We start from the raw sequence: 23,505 nt of genomic DNA, 5'->3' as shown, positions 1-23,505 counted from the left end.
CGAAAAATTCTATCTTAATTATTGATTTTATTTAAAGAAAGATATTTTTTTGTAGAGATATTTATATGTATATGTTGTTTATTTAAGAAGAAAATAAAATACAGGACAATCTTATATAGGTATATATTTAAGATAAGAAATTTAGTGAAATTTTTATCGCAAGATTGACTATATGTAATATAAGCTATAACAAATTTGCTTGCTTAAAATAGCAAAAACAGTTTCAAATGCGATTATATTAATGTGTAATACATAATTTTTATAAATACACGAATATTATTGTGTCCGCGCGAATATTCTTAAATATAAAGATATCAAGCAATGAATATAAGATTATAGCTTTTTATCGCCGCGCACAACGGCACATAGAATTATACGTGTAATTGTGTGTACCAGCCATAGTTTTTTGTACCTGTTTGTGTATAATCTATCATTTTTACATTAAAAAAATTTATGTAATAAAACTTATATCTATAAGATTTTGTGTAGTGGAGTGCAGTATACGAATGATACACGCGCGACGCGCGTGTCATGGAAGAGCTTGAAAAAATTTGCAGGGGATAAAATTTAAACGTCGATAAGGTGCGTAAATTGATGCGTTTGCAATATGAAGTGGCATATGATTTATAAATAATGAAAAATAAAAAAATACGGAAATGTAAAGAGATTAAGTATTGTATGCGCTGTATTTAAAAAAAAAAATCAACAAGCAATATTATATCATAAACTCTAACGATATATAAATTGTAAATGTTTATCTAACAATGATTGTTTTCTGGTTATTATTGTAAATGTGTCAACGGCAATGAATTTTATCATATAAGAGAGCACGTAGAATTATGTGTAAAATAGTAGAACGCGATTTTCTAAATGTTGAAATTTAACATTTTACAGTGTAGAAAATATAGCATTGGTACTTTTTCTGATCTACATTTTTTGTTAATAACATTGCTGTTCCTATAATTTAATAGAAATTTATATGTATGATTTTTGCAATCGTAGTCTTATTATATTTTTTGTTACGCATTTATGAAAACGAGGATATATCTAAAATAATTTTTTTACGTACGTACGAATAAAGCTTTAAATATTTTGTGAGAGGATGGTATTGGATATAAAAATTATGATATAATAATAATATGCAGATAATACATTAATAAGAGATAACAATAATAATTGTATGGGATAAGGAACTAAAAAGGAAAAAAATATTTAAATGTTTGCGACACTTATTGACTAAAAAAAATAATTTAATATAACAATCGATACGGCCAAACTGAAGATGATATAAATTTTAGCAATACAAATTTAGTCAATTAACATGTCATCTGAAGAGCGACAACATAAGATACACATAATTTATTTCACGGGAATGGATCCGCAGATGTATCAATGTGTCGCGTTCGAATTCATTAACGTGTCATCTGTTGTTTTTTTTCAGGTTCGGCACAATACAATACGTCAGACTATTATAAGAGACTGGGCAGACACTTTTGCTCGACATGCGGAAAAGAGTACAGATGGATGCAATCGTTAATCAGACACGAACGAGAGGAGTGTGGAAAGGATCCGCAGTACAGTTGTCCCGTATGCGGTACGAAGATCCGACACAAGTGGATGCTGAAGAAGCACCTGATTAAATTTCATCGCATGACCATTACGAACGGCGACAATATCTAAAACGATCGATTCAATGAGCATATCTATACATAATACAATATTATGTATATCCGACCGAAATTCTCACTTTATCTTTATTACACATCTCATTTCTTTTTTTCTTTTCGTAGAAAAAATTACCTTTTCAAATAACATTTTTAAAAATTTGGCAAGTTAAAATTTAAAAAAAAATGTATAAGGTAGGAGTAAAATAAAATTGTTGAAATAAATCTCTCTCTCTCTCTCTCTCTCTCTCTCTCTCTCTCATCATTTTTAGATTTCTGACTTTTTTATTATTATCGATCATATATAAAATTTTCTAATCCACAATACTTAAGTTATAACTTTGATAAAAATAATTTTCGAGATAAATATTAAATTAAATTGCCTTTTGTCTCCTTCGTATGGTTAATTTATATTGCAACAATTATGCATGTGTATCATAGACACTGTCATATTGTTATATCATATTGAGAGAACTTAATTTTAAATTTGAATGAAGAGTTATCTTTTTATAATATAAATTTTCATGACAAGTGAGAATATGATAATATTCATTATTTTCTTCGTATGATAACAAAGCATTTGAGAAAGGTAACGATCTTGAAAATTATTTTAATTACAAATATTATATTTGTTAATAGAAGTTAATTATTGATTGTTGAATTTTTTATTGTAGAAATATTCATGCGCATTTGAATAACCAGTGATAACGCTGGCAATGATGCCAGTAATAATTTTATAATAATCTTAAAATCCTACATTTGCTTTATACAGTTGTTTTACAATTGTCAAAATATAAATGAGGAAATATTTAGGAAAGAACTGATTATATCGAAATAAAAATTGTAAATATCTACATAAAATATGCCCATTATTTTTGTCTCCTACATATATATATATATATATATACGGATATACGAATATACGTATGTATTATACCAGTATATGATGCGAAAATGTATAGAACAGACTACAAAATGACTGCATGAAGGCTATTGACTATGCAAATTTTTAGCGAAAAATCAAATTTGTGTTCCACATTTTAAATTTGTCCTTAGAAAAGATTTTCAAAGATATTCGACTGATTTAAAACAGTGGTTTATTTCAGGTGACAAACATAAAGCGAAATAATTTTTTCCGAGAAAGTAAAAAAGAGCTAATGAACTTCGACGTCACGACGAAGAATTAAAAAAGAATGCTGTAAGATTCCAAATGGAATTTAGATAATCGAGCAGGAGGAATACAGTAGTAGGGGGCTTTGTTCGGCTCACTGTTAGAGTATCAGCGATGAGTTGGGCCCTTTGGTGTTATCTCAAATATTATTCCTCTGCTCTCGATTTAGGCTTACAGTGTAGAGGTTGGATACCTCGATTGAAAGCACGTATTGATAGTATCTTTTCTTTTCAGGTTACATCAAATCCTACAGGCCCCAAGATTATCACAGACGGTACCGCGGCAAATACACGTGCGACACATGCGGTAAGGAGTATACGTGGAAACCGTCTCTAACGAGGCATAAACGCGAGGAGTGCGGTAAGGAACCGCAATTCACGTGTCCGATATGCAACATGAAGATTCGTCGCAGTGGCCAACTCAAACAACATTTGCTTTATGTTCATAATTGGATAAACAAACCGATGAATATATAGTAATGTAAATAATAAAATCAAAGAAACGATGTTATGTGCTCTCTTCTCTCTCTCTCTCTCTCTCATCCTTTATTTCTGTTCACTATTTGAATATAATGTTATTGATTATTATAATTTGCTGGTGTTGCAATAATTTCTTTGTTTATTCTAAAAATGATTCCAGATTAACTGCATGTGCGAAATTCTTCATAAAATATATGCTTGCTGTTTGTGCCTATTATAGTCTATTTTTTATCATATTTATAATATAAAGGACGATATATTGCGAAAGGAGATGGAGAATGGAATGCAAGAAAGATTGTCCGAATTTGTTCTTACATTTAAGATTATAAGCTTGCCCTAAGAAATGATCTTTGAAGAAACTGGATTGATTTATGATATCAAAATTTATTTATTTGCGATAATAAATTTGATCTCTTCCAAGAATGCGAAAAGCAGCGCGCTAATGAACTTCGACGCTACGACGAAGAACGAAAAATGAATACGAATCTAACGAAACTGCGACGAATCACGTACTGATGGCGTATACTTTATTTCCAGATTACGGCAAATACAAGTACGGCAAGTTTAGACACAGGCAGTATCGCGACAAACACATCTGCCACGCATGCGGTAAGGAGTACGTATGGAAACGGTCTTTGACGAGGCACAAACGCGAGGAGTGCGGTAAGAAAGAGCGACGATTCGTATGTGCTCTTTGCGGCAAGAGATTTAAACACAAGCATCATCTGAAGGATCATCAACAACGCCTTCACAATCTTTGAAAAGGAAATCAATTTTCTAAAACTTATTGTCAAAGCTATTAATTTTAATTCAAAAATATGGAACGCGCGAAGCTTCGTATACATAAGTTGAGACATAGTGGTTGATTCGGATTTGATCGGATATTTGACGTATATTCCGAATAAATAAATCAAATGTGTATAAATAAAATTGAACGGCAAAAAAAAAAGACGCTATGTGTTTTTACTCCTTATTTCTATCCATCGTTTGAATGTCAGCTAATTGAATCGTGATTGTATTTATTCCGAAAATAAGGAACAACTTCAAATTTATTAAAATATTAGCGTTTCATGTTGCGAGAAAGATATGCGAGAAAGAAAAAAAATTTTCTTGCCCGTTATATATGGCCATTATTTTTATCTCCTATACGAATATAACAAACAGTATAATACGAATATAAAGAATAAATTGCAAAAATAAAATGCGGCAGGATTGTTCATATATATTCTACATCCTGCTTTTAGTTTTTAGAAGAGATAAAAGATCTTCGAAAGAATTCGATTAGCTTATATGTAGATAAAATTTATTCTCGTCAACGAACTTGATTGAATAATTCTCTTTTAAGGGATTAAATCATCGCATTATAGTAAATATAGTAAATTATGACAAAGAATTTAAAAGAAATATAAATCTGATGAGTTTGTAACAGATTACGAGCACACGCTGATGGTGTCTTTCCTTTTCAGGTCGCGGCAAGAAACCACAAGTTCATCACAGGCGCAAATATATTTGCGATGCATGCAAGAAAGTATACACGTGGAGATGTTCTTTGAGGAGGCATATACGTGAGGAGTGCGGTAAAGAGCGGCAGTTCACATGCGCTCCTTGCGACAAGAGGTTCAAGCACAAGCATCATTTAAAGGAGCATCGTTTGACACAACTTCATAAACAAACCGTGAAAAGAAAATCAAATTCCTTGAGACAAAACTACACGCATTCACAATACGCAAAATAAAAGTTTGCAATATTCAATTCGATGGACAAATATAGAAAAATTTTACCAATAAATTTAAACAATAAAGAAATAATATTATATGTGTTCTCGTTTTTTTTTTTTTTGCTTCCGTTTGTCGTTTGAATACCAAATTGTTAAGTTATTACAATCTGTTAGTTCTTTTTATTCTTTTAATGATGCTTTATTCCAAATCAAATTTATTTCGCAAATGATGCACGAAAAAGTGAAAATTTATTGGAATATTAAATATTTCATATTTCGCGAGAGTTGCCTGTGAGAAGTGAATGTTTTGCATCTTATTATGACGATGTTGTTGAAAAAATTGATTAATTATATTTTATTCATATTTATGCGTGTGTATATCTATATTATTATTCAAATATGTTTTTAAATTAATTATTATTGCATTATGAATTAATTATTTTGGTTAATAAGTACGAGTGAATAAAATTTAAAATAAAATTATTGTGGTGGTGGCAAAGTTGTTAAAAATAGTTTTAATTAAAAATAATTTCTTTGGTTAATTAATATATACTCGTATTTAATTGGTCAATTAATACATATTTAATTAATTCTTTGGTTAATTAATATATATATGCAAAAAAGATAAATTCTCTAAGCTACTTACGAGTATCTGTTTCAAATATGAGATGTCATCGTCTCAGAAAAGTGCAATTTGTTATCTTTTTTTTGTATATCAAGCACTTCATAAAATTTGCTTCAAAAATATTTATTCTATAATTTTATAAACTTTACATGGAGAATCACTTTTTTCTCATTGTCCATGGATTGCGACTTATCTTTTTACAGTTTAGTACCGAAAACTTTGTACAATATTTATTTGTATGTAAAATAATATTCAAATGACTATTGAAAATATTTTACGTAAAACAACCTACACATTTGTGTTATTATGTATTAACGTAATATTCTCTCTAATTTTCACTCTAACTTTGTTATAATAATTATAAATATGAATAAAATTTTGATATATATTGTGATAATTTCATCGCACATTTACTCTTAATTAACATCTTAATATTATTTATGTTATACAGGAATTAATATTAATATTAAAAATACCATCAATTGGCATATATATATATTCTTTCTACACTTCTCTCGTTGTCTCTTAATTTTATGTAATAATCAAAATGAAAGCTATTGTTTTGCTATAAAAACAGATATTTACATATCATTGAGGGATTACATATGCACACTTTTTAGTAATATCGATTATTATTATATTATTGTATGTAATGATTCAAATTAGTTAATAATTCATAAGACTTCACTCAAAAATTACAAAAAATGCATGTACATATAAATTAAAAATTGTATAATGAATGTAATTGTATTATTATGAATATGATATGTAGAAAAGTATGATTATATGTATGTATATATGTCACTTGATGACATTATACTGGTATTCAGAGAGTAAACTTTTATTTTAGTTATTATATGGAAACTAGAGAAAAATATTGGTAAATAAGATTTTTGGTTTTTCAATTTCTTATGTCTATATCAATGCAAATTATGAAAATTTTTTATGTGTACATATGACTGAATGCTTAATGCTAATATCATAAAAATTTCAGTTATATATCGATATATTTACCGTTCAATATACATAGAGATTTTGAACTATGCAATTTTATAAGAATAAACGTAAATACCATATGATATTGAGATAGAATCTCGCCACATCGAAATTACTCGGACATTTAATCCCTGCTTTTTGACATATTGCGGATGACTTTGAGGAAAAGATCAAGATTAGAAATCTTGCCAAACCGGAAACCAGAACTAAAGATCTAATTTTCTCAGATGATGGACTTTCTAGCATGCACGCCATCGACGTTGAAATCGACGGTTAGTCCGACATTAATGAAACCAAGATTGTTACATATATGTTTCAGATCAACAGATGTTGCGCTCGATATGCTATCCCTGTAACACGTGTGGCAAGACATACAAATGGAGAGAATCGTTAAGTCTACACAAACGAATGGAATGCGGTATTGAACCACGCTTCGCCTGCAGCATCTGCGGCAGAAAGTTTAAACACAAGCATCACCTTATGAAACATCATAAAGCAATTCATAAATATATTTAATAAGAAACAAAGCGGACCGACGTTTTTTTTTTTTATATTTACAGAAGAAAGATGATGCAAACCTCATGTAAGAAGAGATATTAATTTAATATATTAATAGAAATAAAATGATGAAATAACATTCAAATAATCTTTCTGTCACATCTGTAGGAAAATTGTATAATTCCATCTTCCCGGGGGGATTTCTATATTTCCGAATTTTATTTTAATTAAAAATTGACGTTTGCACGGTTACATAAAATAATGAAAAAGTTAATATACGTTATCATTCAATTTAATAAAACTGTTGGACTGAATTTAAAATTCCCTTAATTTATTTTGTTGTAAATAGTATTGCACGAATTTCACGCTTTCTACATGCACGATTCATATTCTATTTTATGTTAGATGAAGCTAGTCGAATAACAGTGTTTTCGTGCTGAGATTTTGTAACAAGAGCTCAGAAATCATTGATATACTTATACCCACTTGCAACGGTATGGCAGAGTATTCGAATATGCTTTTTACAGCAAAAGATTCGAGAGCAAATATTATCTCAACTAATGCATGACATATCTTTATACAATTTATAAGATTTATGTAAGATTCCTCGAAAATTTAATACTACTATTTTATTTAACGAATTTTTAGTTAATCTTTAGTTAATTTCTTACATATATGTGACAGAATATATAGCATGAATATGAATGACGGAGAAATTAAGAAAATAATTAAACGCAGAAACGGTGGTGCCATTCTGCATATATTTTGAAATGCGAATCTTTATATTATCTTTTCTTCGCAGGTTCTAGAAATATCACTTTACAATATGTTTTACTATAGAACATATACTATTTATTTTAAAACATTATGTAAAACATAACGATATCTCAGATACTTATTGCAAAAATGAGAGATAAAAAAAAAACAATAATCTTGTGACAATCCAAATGATACTGCGCGACTAATTCATAGATTAATATATTGATGACAATTTCTTAATACAGCAATAAAACTAAATTTATTTGTCGTCTTTATTTGCTTTTTTTATATTATTATAACAATAAATTTAAAAATTTGAATGATACAAAGTGCACGTGTGTAAAAATTTAAATCATATTTTACTAAATAAATTTGCATTTGTAAAAAAATCAGAAGTCTCTTTATAAGATCACGTGTTATGAAAAATTATTGGAATCATTTGCTTTATGGAAGTCTGTGTAAAAGTAACTAAGTACAATTCATAATTATCTTCATTTAATTAATTTTTAACACATAATTATAGTTTCAACGTCGTTTTAATAATCGTATTTAACGTGTATTTTTATTAACGTAATATATATATGTTTATTCTTTCCTTTATTAATATTTAAAACAATACATTAACAATGAAGATTAAAAATGAGAATAAGGATGTATTTTTTTATTGCAACTTTCTCTTAGTTGTGATAAGATTGTTGCGTGAATCATATCAATTCGTCAAAGAATTGATAGTCTTATTTGAAAAGAATGAGATTGCGAATTTTATTATCTGATTTATAAATTGCACTGTCTTTTTCTCGCGTAGTGTAGGAAAATGATGAAGGAAATTCTACTGTAACACTCTACTGTAAAATTCACTCTAAGATACACGCACGCACCATTCATTATCTGTTTTTCAGGTGAGATTGATCGGAGAGCGTTTCCGTGTAAAATTTGCGGCAGGACCTACGCCCGAAAAACATCCATGTACTCCCATGTGCGTCTTTGCGGCAAGCAGCCCAAGTTCAGCTGTGTTCTTTGCGACAAGGTGTTCAAATACAAACATAGGCTACAGTCGCATCTTACATCGAACGCACACGTAATAAAACTACAACAACAATAAAGTGCAACAACGAAGACTGATTTGGGAATGTTCATAAAGCACGCCTGAGATTTTTATTGCATTGTAATATATAAACTTATACTTTTTATTATATTTGTATATAAACGTTGCTAATTAATAAAGATCTAATTCTATTATCTTTTGATGAATCTCACATGACACTTTCTATTAATTCTTACGAAAGAACGTTCCGCTACAGATTATTGGCAATGTTATCATTGAGTAAACGAGATCGAATAATCATCGCTTTCATTCTTCTCAAAACGATTCGACGAACATATATCTCTTTACAAAGCATATGATTATACATATGTATATATATGTGTGTGTGTATTCTATTTACTACATATAGAATTTTCTTAAAAAAATATAAAAATTTAATTTTTATATAAATATAGTTTCTTCTTTTTGTAGCATTCGTTTTATTTAGTACACAAATATGAAATTTAAAACTTTAATCGATCGATATATATCGTCAGATATATTAAATACGATTTGCAATTAAATACAAGCGAACTTTAGCGAAAAGTTAATAAAAAAAAGATGGTCGTATCTAACGTATACAAAAATTCCTCAACTGAAAGTACAATATTCTCACTCAAAGAAGACACGAATCACAGTAAATGCGATTACGATTGTAACGCATTGTATGTGTCGTATCTTATTAATGTTGTTCGGCGAACGCGGCATTTGGGGAGCTGGTTTGGTAGCGTAAAATACAGCGATTTATGCGTGTGCTTTCCGGGATTATAAATATTATGAAAAGTTATCTTCTCTTTTTCAGTTCTTTACCCAGACAAGAAGATATGGATCTGCTCTCAATGCGGTAAACGTTACCTATGGCACGGCTCCTTGAAGAATCATATACGAGTGGAATGCGGCAAAGAGCCGACCTTCAAATGTCCCGTCTGTGGCAGGAAGTTCAAGCATAAGCATCGCTGGCAATCGCACGCGAAATGCATGCACAGCATTAAATTATAACGCGCGGGACATCTCAAATATATCATGCTATATTTTTCAGCGGAGCAACAGAAATACACGAAAGCGTGTCTCAAATCGTGTTTGTACAAAATTATATTTAGTGATTAAGTAAAGGAGGAGCAGCTTTAGAAGAAAATATATATTTTGTAATAAGACGCAAGACTAGCGACTTTTACAATTCTGTGTTATTAAATTTTACAGTTTGGTTAATACTAGATGTAGCATTTAAGTACACATTTATGTGAAATCAGTATTTGAATTTTTAGAATTTCTAGAATTTAAAGTTTATTGGATTTTAAAAATTTGTACATGTAATTTATTAATCTCCTAACATACGTACTTCTTAAAATTCCGAATAAAAAATATTATTTCCAAACTATCGTCATCTGATTTATTTGTAAGGTATATTTCTCCTTTATTATTTGCTACTTTTAAATTGATGTATATCATTATTGCAGAGAAAGATATTATTATTAATTGTTCTTTAAGCATATGGTATAAAAAACATATTATGTTTCTTTTTTTTATTACCACAAAATATATTTATCTTTTATTATCGAAGTTTAACGATGGATCGATTGCAGAGATTGTGTTGCAGAAATATTGTAATAAGAATAGTAAATACTGCAGCTTTCTGTTAAAAAATAAAATTGTAATGCGAATGATAATGGAGATCATTTATCAAATAACCTTTCTTTTAAAAAGAGAGAGAAAATATAGGATTTTTTATATTGTTGAAATTATTTTTCAAAAGAAGTTTCGAACAATTTGAAGCATCCATGATAAACCTGTACATTTCACACAACTACAGTAAATTATTTATTGTGGTATTGCATCTATTGTATATTAGAATGATTTTTTGTTATTAGTTATAAAAATGTATGCTATATATTCTGATATATCGGCGATCTAAGGCGAAAAATTTTAATTTGTCCTGATTCTGTTTACTCATGCTTGAAAGAACATTTCTTTAAGATTATCAATGTGCTTTGTAATTGCATCTTGCGCAGAATATTTTTTTTTTTTCTTTCTTTCTGTCTTACAGGAGCGATTATATGTGGCAATATTCGAAACGAGATAATTAGTAGTATAAATAAAAAAATATTAAATTTACCTATATGACATATCAGACAGTAAAGGAGGGGATCCAATTCTCTCGATAATATTTATCCGAGAAAGCGACGCGCAGAAATATTGATTATATATATTCATCATAATAATTTAAGGTCAATTCTTTGAACAGCGAGATGCATTAAATCGAGGTAGCAATCATTGTGATGCGCGCTTTCGATGTTGCGATCAAGAAAAGCAAATTGAGCGAACGACTTATTGATCGCCATTCTCTTTTTTCAGCCTCCTCTCTGAAATCCTGGTCTTGTTACCGATGCGGCAAGCGATACATATGGAGGGACTCGCTGAAGAAACATCTACGGGTCGAATGCGGAAAGGATCCTACTTTCGAGTGTCCGATTTGCGGAAGGAAATTCAAGCACAAACATCGGTGGCAGTCACATGCCAGATTGATTCACTATATTAATATATGACCGAACCACGAATCGATCGATGAATCGTGAAGCAACCAATGTGAACAAGATATTCTTAATTTTTTTTTGTCATATTAACTCAGAAACGATTTCTAGACCATTCTTTGATCTTTTCTCTTTTTTTATCGTTTTAGTTAAATTTTTATTGAGACATATATCTCATACAATATATTTTCATTTGAAAATATATGCTATTTCTTTGAGAAATACAATCGTTTTTAACAAACACGAATTATAATAATAGGCGGGCTCGAGGAGCAAATAGCGGATACATGCAATATATTATTTATTTATTTTTTATTTCTTGGCGATTATTCCCAAGTTAATTTTTTCATTAATCTTCCTATTAATCTTCCTATATCATTACATTAGAGATCGCGATAGAGATTCTCTTGTAAATAAAAATATATCCCAAAATATTCTATATTCTTGAATGGAGAATATGAAAAAAATTATCATCGAAGTTATTTGAAAGATATAGTTATTGAGATAATATTTATGTTTGCTTTTTGAGACTGTTTAACAAATAAATGAGACTGTAAAAAGTAAAGATGTGTTTAAACGGCATTAAACAGTTGTAAATAAAATATTTCAAAAATATCTTATAAGCATTTTTTCTTTTATATATTTTATTGCTAATTTCTACAATATATTTTTTATATTATATGTTATAAAATTATATATATATATATATATATATATATATATATATATATATATAAATTGTATAACAGGAAAAAATGTTAGTCTATGTTGTAACGTATATAAAGAATGTGTTTTAAAAACATAAACCTCGTGTGAATTGTTATCTTTCAATTTGCAGTGTAAAAACAAATATAAGCAGTCTTTATAATCATAAATTCACAATTAATAACATGTTCAATAAATTAATAATTCAAAATCTCGATTCTTTTCGATCGCTTCTATGAATATCTCTCGTTCGAAAACCTTACTAACCAGAAATCAACCTATCACTTTCAGAGTACGAGTATTGCAGAAAGTTGAACTTGTTTTCGATGTTTTGCGGAAAAGATTACAAAAATAGCGATCAACTACTACGCCACCAAACAAAGTGTTGCCTAAAGGAATGCAATTTCGTCTGTCCGATATGCAATAAGGCCTTCAAACGGAAGTGTGATTTATATAGACATATGCGTCTCAAGTAACACGAATGGAACAAATCGGACTTGTAAGAATTAACTATTAATCAAAAAATTTCATATGTTAAATTTTTCATTAAACAGAATATTTTGTTTTATTATATGGAAAAAATGTATAAGAAAAAAAAAACACGCACAGATATACGCGTTATTTTCTACAAAAGACGAGATAAATTTCTTAGAATCCAAAAATTTTTTTGGCCATTATATTTTTTTCTTAGGGACAACAAAGATGCGTATCACTCGTAAACAACTAATATTACAATAAATATATGTATATGGATGTGTGAAAAATGCATACAAATATAAATCCTCGGATATTTATGTTTTCTTTTTTTATCCAACTATTTTTAATGACTAGTTAAGCACGAACATTTTATACGTGGTGAGTTTATATTAATTCGAGCAACATTACACATTTTTTAAAATACATTTTTGTTGTATTACTATATTATATTATTATACAATTAGCCGTTGATTAAAAATGATTTCAATAATTTTTATATTGCCCAAAAAGTATTTAAAAAGTATTTAAAATTTAGGCATTCTTAATTGTTTATTTTTTTCTATCTTTAAGATATTATTTACGAAAAAATAATTCTCTGTACGAGAAAATAAATTGATATTTGTATTTTATTAAAATAAATATTTATAATATTAATAATATTATTGAATTTTTATTTGCTCGTATTCCTTTTTTGTTATTAAATTACATACATACACGCAGACACAAACAAACACACACACACATGCACAATATGGATAAAGTTTTTTAGTTTAAAAAATTACTAACATGATAAAAACAATTTCTGTGGAGATTTTTATTTAAAAAGTAATTAAGAGTCTATTGCATTGTGATTTAACAATTGTAGATTTAATTGTGGTTTGTTAAAGTTTTCTGTTCTACATTATCCAGAATTATCATGATTATATAATTTAGAAAGAGAAAGACATTTTCTTTTAATTAATTATGATTATATATATTCATGTAACTAAATCTGTTAAAGAATTAGTTTTTCGGAACTATTTATCAACAAATTTACATCTCAGAAATTAAAAAAAAAACAATAATTAACTATTATATTCGTACAAATCAGACAAGTTATATTTAATCATATATAATGTATGTTAATGTTATTTTATATGTTTATGTTTGAATAAATTAAAATTATATAATAAATATCTATCACATATTTCTCGAACAATGTTCATGAAAAAAATCAACTAAATAAATCTTCTATAATATAGTTTAGAAAACGTAAGCTTTGTTCACTTTTCTGATATCTCGCAAACTCAATTAAAGACTAACTAACGTTCTCTTATATATATTTTAAACTGTTATTAGGAATTTAAACTTCTACGCTTTTCTCTTTTGCTTTTCAGTCCCGAGACTGATCGTGAAGAATATAGAGAAGTTGAAGTACTCGAAAAAACCAGTAATCTACAAATGCATGAGATGCGGCAAAGGCTACCAGTTAGAAACGTCCTTGCGAAGACATCAAAGATTGGAATGCGGCGTCGAGCCCAAACACGAATGCCAGATATGCGGAAAGAAGTTCACGTATAGATTCATGCTAACTCATCATTTAGTGTCATGCAAAAAGAAGAGATTGAGAGAAATGTTTTAAACAAATTTTGAATGTTGAGATGACAAAAGCTACGCTGCGATTCACAGAGAGTAATGCTTCTTTGTTTCGAAAGATACAAGAAAGCTGATCGCAATACAATCTTGATACATTTGATATCATTTAGATAAGAGGTATAATGATATTATTTCGCTAAGAGGTTGCGTGAATTAACTCTGAGTTAACTATTTTTCTTTTTTTTTTTCTATGTTATAATTGTTACGAAAACCGAGTTATAATCAGAGTTAATGACAGTCAATGTTAGTGCAAATTTAATATATAGGTCAGAACAACGTTAAGACATCATTCTTAACGTTATACATGTTCAACAGTCTTTAAATTAATTCTAGTAATATACTATCACGTAATAACGCGCGCTTGAAAATAATTGATTATAAAATAAATGTGTTTTGTTACAATTTGAATCTCGAAGTGACGCTACGAAAATATTTTTCTCCATATTTATATATAAATATTTATATGTATAAATATATCTATATATAAATATTTACATGTAAAGAGTATTTTGCTATCTTGCTTTGCAATATTAAATTGATATAATAAAACGATATTGCGCGCTCGCTTTTGCAGACATTTATTGCGATATTTGTTCAAATATTTCTTATATTTTTATCACATATTAAACTATTATATTAATTCTTATTACTATATAGTACGCAATTTTGAACTGTGTATTACAATTATTATATTATGATGTAATATATTTTTCATAATATATTCATTTGAGTATTCCGCGCATGCGCGTTTTCCGAAAAAACATATTTTAAAAACAAGTAGCTTATTTGTAATAAGCTAATAAAAAAATAAAAAGCTAATAAAAAAATTATATAGATGCATTAATATTTATATATTATATGAAAATGTTATATATTTCTTTAAATAATTTAGATTATATCGTTTCAAAAGATCTGATGTTGATCAAGCGTTAATTGCCTACAGACCTTATCTTTTAAGATTAATTAACAAGGAATTAAGAATTTAGCGTTTGTTGCTTAAGATTGTTTTTAGTGTCAAATATATAAAATTATTTCAAAATATTTAGAGTTAGACATAAAAGAGAGAAAGAGAGAGAGAGAGAGAGAGAGAGAAAAGGAGAGAGTATATGGTATTTGTAACTCAACTGTACATAGCATGTTTATGCAAACGTATGAATGATAGACTGACATTATTTTTAAAAGATGCGATAAAAAAAAACGAAAAATATAGTATACGCTGAGAGTTTCACTTCTCGTTGTAAAAAAATAAAGAAAAGAGAATCTTCGAACTAAAATACCAAACTAAATGCACATTTTTATTAATAAATTGCCCAAAGATCGATAATATTAGAAAATAAAAACAAATCTATGTTATATTTATTTAAATGATTTTTCTTACTCTTTTGACGTATATATACTTGTTAAAATAATATCTAAGAACTCTAATAACAAAAAAATATAATTTTTACTTTGCACAAAAATTTACAGCTTGCCTTGCTCTTTTTCTACAATACTTTTATCTTATTTTCTTTTTCACAATCTTCTTTCATAAATTACTATTTTTTTACATTATCACAATGTTATCAACAACATTTCTTGTCAGCTTGTGAAAATTAAACTTCAGCTGTGCTTGTGCAATTTTCAATCAAAACTTGTTTCATTTTCCGATCGAAACAGAAATCCTAACTGTGCGAATTTAAACACTGCAGTGCTTGTCAAACACTGGTAATAATAGACGAATCAAGGAAAAAATCTCCGATGCATTAATTTCATAAAATACAATTACAATTAATCAATAATGAATAATCCGTAATTTTTAATTCTTGATATTTTATAAATTTCTTTTGTTCTATATTTTATACGTTATTTTATGGGATAATTATATATTGATATTACTAACAACTTTTGAGTGATATTTTTTAGCAATAAAATTAAATATATATTTTTTCAATAATAAAACAAAACTTTCTTCATTGGGTTTTGTTAATTTGCTTAATCGTGATTTTTCAAATAATTCTTAATCAAATTGCAGAAAAGTTAATGACGTATAATTAACCCTCTTGTATCTTTAATAACTTCCTCGGAAGTTTATTAAAGATAAAATGATCCATGTTATAATTTCAATCCATGCCTTCCACATTCGTTTTTAATGGAAGAATCGTTTAAGAATCAATTCAATATCTAATCTCTCAATATGGAAAGTATTGCGACAACGACATAGCGCCAGACAAATCGCGAAGGTGCGTTGTCTAACCATATATTGTCTTCTCGTTTCAGGTCTGCTGGCTTCGATGCTGTTATCGCATGACCATTCCTGGAGTCAACAGCGATTCGATGAGACAACATACAAGACGCCTAGGATTTCTCGAAAGAAGAACACAAGTGACATCAAATATGAGTGCAACAGATGCGGGAAAACGTATAAGGCCACGACGTCCTTGAGCCGACACAAGCGACTCGAGTGCGGCGTCGTGCCTTGCGAGGTATGCCCTATCTGCGGCCGCAGATTCAAGCACAGATTCGTCCTGAACGCGCATATTGTCGGCTGCGAGAGAAGAATGACCCAGACAGTGCAAAAAAAGGACTACGATTAAAGGCAGCGCTAATCAGCGAAAGAATGGGAGCGATCGATAACAAGCAACTGATCGTCAATTGATGATCAGTGAATTATGTAAAATTCATATAAACAGGCGATCGAAATTCATACAAACGTTCTTTTACACATTTGTAAAACTAAAGCTTTATGCAAAATAGCACATAACATAAAATGAGCATGCAGTCTGAAATTTTTATCGTTGATTTGCAAACGTTACGTATATCTTCAAGAGATTGTAAAATTGCATTTTTAGGAGATTCATGAGTTTAAATTATAGATGCCAAGCAAAGCAAAGCAAAAAGAGAAGAGCTTTCTAAATTTTTATAAAGCTTTGACATTTTCATTTTTCTATGCACGAAGATATTTTCAACTTTAATCTATATAAGAATTTATCATACATTTTTTCTATTAACGCGCGAAGAATGAATGTGCGAATATATGTTTATATGAATTTTCTTGGAGGATGAAAGTGATTGTTTTTTGCAAGAAATATCCGTTACGTACGTATACTTTTGCGATCAAAATGCAATAATTATATGTATGAATACGATGCATTTACAATTACATATTTAATTTCTTATCATCTGTGCAATTTAATCATAAAATTGTAGTCAAATGTAAAATATAATCAACTGTTATCTATAAGCCAAATTAAATATCGTTATTTTGACACAAACGAGTATTGTCCATGATACTTCGATGATATATGATACAAATATGTATACTTCGTATTTTTTATTATATAATAGAATTATCTTACAAAATGTTTTGCAATATATTAAATGCGCGTAATACACTCTCATATATTATACACACTGAAAATATAAAACTGTTTAAGCACATGCTCATTAAATTTTATCTTTGCGTCATAGCAGTCTTCACGTACACGATTCACGAGGGAGTACAATATTTTGTACAAAAATATTAATCAAAAACACCTACCTGCGAAATATCACACACATACAATGTTTATTGAAAAGAAGTGTTATAAGCAGCGAATAAGAAGACTGTAAATATTATTCCAAATTGTCTGAATATTAATTCCGCATTTTTTGCGGAATTAATATACAGACTGCATAATTATTGCGCATCTTCTTCGTGTCATTGTTTTCTGTTCATTTATCTTGATTAAGTTTTTGTTTATCAAGCTTTATTCCGATCATAAAAAATGCACATGTAATTATCTCTTTTCAATTTTATTTTCTACATGTTTGATCTTCTACACATGTTTGTTTTCATTTTTTTTTTTTCTAAATACGAAAGAAGACAATACTAGATATCATTTTTTAGCTTTTCTAATTAGATGCGATTAGATCGTTAATTAGAGGATCTACAACTAACAATAAGTCAGAAGTTGATCGATTTTTGTTTCTAAAATAAAATTGATCATTTAATGATAATTATTCAATTATATTAATAAAGTATATCCAACTTACAATAAAAAAATATATTTTTTTTTGTCTCTTTCTTTTTCTCTTAATTTTTGACACGTAACAATCTTTGTTATGAAAATATATATAGATAATATATTGTCATTGTATATTGAAAATTGTGCTTTTAAACAAATATTTTATACGCAATTTTTATCGATGAATTTTTGCGTTTAATCTTTATAATCAATTCAGTTATGTAAGCAATATTTTTTTAACATTTTTTTTTACAGCACAGCATTGTTTCAATGTTTCTTTTTAAATATAATTGCATTTCGAGATGTTTTTTGCTACGATGTGAAATCCTATTTCCTTCTCCATTAAATTCTAATAACCTAAAACAGTAATTCAGCAAAAAAACCATTTTTTTATTCAAATTCAAAAGTCCTGCGCTTTTTTTCATCAAAAACACTATATCTGTGATCAATAATTTTACGAAACGATTTTCAATCATTTTCGCTCATGCTTATTTTATGTCAACAGGATTCAAAATGAGCAACGTATGGAGCATGGCTTCCTATAACTTCAAAGATACATCGGCTAATGTCCTGTTAAAAGCGAGAAGCTTCAACGAACCTGCATTATTTTTGACGAATACGGATAAAAATATAAATCAAAACGCGGACGATCCGAACAACCGTCAGATTCAAGTCTTTACATGTAATTTATGTGGAAATGAATATACGTGGGTAAGCAGTTTACGTCGTCATCAGTTGCAATGCGGTAACAAAGAGGCGAAAATCAAGTGCGAGTTCTGCTCGAAGAAATTCTACAGACAAGACAGACTTAAGGAACATTTATTAGTACATCATTCTAATGTGGCTGCCGATTGGGAAATCTTGCTTACGAAAACGTGAACTGAGAAAAATGAAGTTGCGATCCGAGCGAGATCGAAAAGCGCTTAATGTTTTATGTATACGCGATACAAATTCATATCTATATTTTCTTTTAAAACAATACTTTTTTTTGTATAAGTTCCTTTTCATATATCTCTCTACGTGAATTTTTACAATTCGTATTTCTTTCTATTGTATAATTGAAACAGCTGTTAGATTTGATTTTGATTATATGAAACATTGCGTTGGAAACAATTATCAATACATGATTAATCCATGTTTCGTATTGTGTATACTGAACATTGAGAGACATAAACTTATTTTAAATATTTTCTTTTCTATAGAAAACTATTTAAATAATATGATAATATTGAACACTATAAGTAGTATTGCAATAAGTGAATAAGTGTTGTTACAAATTCAATTGTTTAATGTCTAAGAAAATTTCAAGAAAAATTTTGATAAATAATATATTTTATATTTTGCTTTTATTATTTTTTTCAATCGAGATATATTGCCAACGAATAACGTATAATAAGAAATTGAGAAGATATATGTATATATATATATATATATTGTATATATATATTAATTTTTTGTATGATTTAATAATAGATCTAACAAAATTGAACTCTTTGATATATATACATATATATCAAATATTGCAAAAATTCTGCATTTTTTTTTAATGCATTACGCGTCAATGGATGTGTTCATTAAGTAAGATATATATGTATACAGCTCTAGTACCTGGTAATAGTAACTAATTTATTAAACGAAGTTGTGTACATATATGCGACGATTATTATATCTATTATGTATCTATCATTTGTCTTTATAATCTTTTATTCTTAATAGTTGTTCAACTATTTGCGTTAAAATTAATCATCAATTTAATTATATATATGCTGTACATATATATATGAATATATGGTGTATGGATATGTGTACATGTATATAATAAAAAATATAAAAAATACGGATTGAATGTCTTGTGTGAACTAGTTATCTTTAGTTATAAACAATATTATATTAAAATAAAAGGGGCAATTTTCCTAATGCACTTAATTTCATGAATAGAAATCATCATCACTCCATGTGAATGACGAATGATGTATGATAAATAAAGCCAATAAAGTGAATTAATGTATAAGATTTATAAGTTTTTGTGTAAAATTGTATTTTACCCAAAATTAATTTATGATTCCAATAAAAAAGGAAATTATTATATTTCCAAACCTAACTATCTAAACACACAGTGCAGAATTTCTGTACTATACCACATAACATCTTCCTCTAGCTTAATATCATCCTTCAATCTAACATATGTGAACGAAGAATGTGTTGTAATCCATGAAACCAAAAACTATAGATATAATAATATAAAAAATATAAAAAATATAAACTATATGGGGAATCTTAATTTTATTTGTACTCGCATAATAATATTCAATAGTTATTAGTAGAACTGTAATAAAAAATTCAAGTATCCTAAAGATATACATTGATTTAGCAATCAATTTCTACATTGAAAAAAGTAAAATATTATTAGAATATAAATCTATAATATTAACATTTAACCAATATGTTAAATTGCGTTCTATATTTTATTGATGTAATGATCAATATATATATGTATATATGTATGTATGTATGTATAGATGAAGGTTCATACAATTGTGTTATCGTTATCAGTTTCGCAAAAATAACCGAATCTCTTCCGTATTTCAGACGGTGCCCTGATGGACGAGCTTAGCGAATTCAAGCTTAACGCCAATATATCCCGATATTTCTTGAGTCGCGGCAAAGCGACAGCACCGGAGAAACAGCATTTCATGTGCGGCGAATGCGGCAAGGGATACAAATGGATGGATAATCTACGACGGCATCAGAGACTGGAATGCGGCAAGCTACCCAAGTGGCATTGCGAAATTTGCCAGAAAATGTTCTACCGTCGATACGAATTGACCAAGCATATGAACTTGAAGCATCATCTAGAATAATTGATTTTTTTTTCTCGCGACGAATGTTTTTTCGTTGAATAATCGTGACTATTCTATGATTCGTTGCATTTTTGCTATTATCTCTACGAAACCATATGATAATAATAAAATGTATCTCTTATAACATATATTTCTTGTTGTTGCATGCACTATATCGAAATAAAGCAATCTACAAATAATATAATGTATAGAAAATGTATTTTAAAGAAGAATCTATTATAAACTTTCAATTACTTTGTGAATTTTTCCTTTATGTTTTAATCCAGTTTACATATTTTATTATATTATTATTTACATTATGTTAACAAAAATCTAAATTATACAACATCACCATACAGAAATATTAACAAAACCTTTCTCTTTCTTTCTTAAAAAATATCGAAGTAATAAAAAACATTTATAAAATAGCATTTATGAAATAGATATTTATTTATATAATTTCTCTCCTTCTTTCGAAACCATCAATAAAACAATTTTTAATAATAAGGTTGTTCTCTTATATATATATATATATATATATATATATATATATATATATATATATATATTGAACATTTACTTAAATTATGTCCATTACACTTTCTAATTCTTCACTTATAAATTTAACATGTCTATTGTTGATTCTCCTTCAAGATTCTCATATTTCCCTATCAAAGAAATTTCATATTTTTCCATTCGTTAGTAATAGCGTATTTATACATGATCACTTTTTCCGAATGCATGCGCTTATAGGATTTTTCCTTCGCATTTTCTTTCTGTCTCTCAGCTTCGCGAATCTCAGATGATCGAGATGTAAATCTAATGAGCGTTTTCTATTTTTTTTTCTTATAGATGACACGGAATTATGCGATTGGTTAACCGAGCCATTCATAAATCAAGAGTTTGATGAGGATATATCACAGAGCTGCTTCGAATTCGTGACTACCGATTACAACGAATTATCTCCTGAGAGTATGGAACATCGTCGAAAGAAGCAACTGAAAATTACCACGCTCATCTGCGAAGGATGCGGAAAACATTTCTCGAGGGTCGATAGCCTTAGAAGACACGAAAAGTTATACTGTAAAGTGAAAAGCAAGCCTATATGCTGTCCCGTTTGCGACAAGAAGTTTGAGAAGCCATTATCTTTACACAATCACATAAAGAGTGCTCATACGTCATTAATCAAAAAGGAAGAACCGGAATAAATTCTAATATTTTAGAATCGATCCATATTTAGACTTTTTTTACTTCTCTTTATTTCGTGAAAATACGTGACAATTCGGGGAAAGAGTATTTTCAGATAATAGCGTGAATATTACTTAAATAGAAACTAGTATGATATAATCAATCTTTTACGAATAAAATCAAGAGGATTTTATTCATCAGAATCTTATTAAAATATCTTTTGCGCTCTTTTATGAGATTATAGGAAAGTATTATAAAGATTTGATTTTTACAACTTATAATAAAGCAGAAGATTAATATAACGATATCTGTGCTTTAATTTCTTTAATTTTTTTAACTTTTGTAGAAGCTCCATATTTGCACATTCCTCATTTATTTATATATTTCGTATTTGTACATTGCGCATTGTGTCAATATCTTCACTGCAGTATTTTTGCATATTAAAAATCGCTTATTTGTGGATTAATAAAAATAATATGAAACAAATATTGTATATGTATATACCATATAATACAAAAAGTAAGAAATTTTATAGTTAATACTTTTGTTTTAAATATTTCTAAGAAAATTGACTTTAATTTTTATTTTTAGATAGACTAAATAAAAAAATATGAAAAGTTAGAAATAGTTAGTATTTTCTTTTTTTTCGTCCATTTTTTTCTTTATACTATATATATATATATATATATATTTTTTTTTAGTATTTTTCTCTATATTTTTTTCTTTTCCGTAATTGCAATTTTCATATCCACAAGAATTTTACAGAATCGATTCTAAATAGATTTTAAACAGTTTTGTAATCTCCGCAAATATGGAATTTCTGTATTTTATACGTTTGATACCAAACATATACCTGTATATTTAAGACAAAATTTGTAATTCACAATGTGTGTATATCGATATAAGAAAACGTAATATGTCCACGTCATTATTTTTTTAATGAATAAACATTTACGAATTTTGAGAAGATAGATTCTTTACTGAATTTTTAGGTCCTAATCATTTTTTATTCAAAGTTATACATCGAAAAAATACATCGCGCAAACCTCTTATTATTCTTCTTGTAATTTTTCGATTAAAAAAAATCTTCGAGAAAAAGAACATCTTTATGATTAACGATTGAAATCTTCGAGAAAACTTTAGTCTTTCTACAATC

The 23,505-nt window shown here is 28.2% G+C and overlaps 1 protein-coding gene across 7 annotated transcripts in view; it reads left to right on the top strand.

The window, feature by feature from the left end:
- The window catches only part of LOC138932057 (longitudinals lacking protein, isoforms H/M/V), a 225,842-nt gene that overhangs the window by 200,059 nt on the left and 2,278 nt on the right, over positions 1-23,505 (top strand). The window contains exon 7 of one of the 7 annotated variants that reach the window (XM_070293550.1): positions 22,014-22,384. The exons of 1 other annotated variant lie outside the window; for it this stretch is intronic. In XM_070293550.1, the coding sequence (XP_070149651.1) occupies positions 22,014-22,369 (356 nt within the window). In that variant the 3' untranslated portion in view covers positions 22,370-22,384. Of the gene's footprint in view, positions 1-1,441; positions 1,734-4,780; positions 5,065-9,795; positions 10,039-11,345; positions 11,552-20,910; positions 21,198-22,013; positions 22,385-23,505 lie in introns of those variants that run through there. 5 more of the 7 variants (XM_070293575.1, XM_070293592.1, XM_070293591.1 and 2 more) reach the window with 5 other exon arrangements.

Source organism: Polyergus mexicanus, unplaced genomic scaffold (assembly GCF_030449975.1).
Source record: "Polyergus mexicanus isolate NDT 795.1 unplaced genomic scaffold, iyPolMexi1.0 SCAF_3, whole genome shotgun sequence".
NCBI lineage: Eukaryota > Metazoa > Arthropoda > Insecta > Hymenoptera > Formicidae > Polyergus > Polyergus mexicanus.
This window is presented reverse-complemented; position numbering and strand designations above follow the sequence as displayed.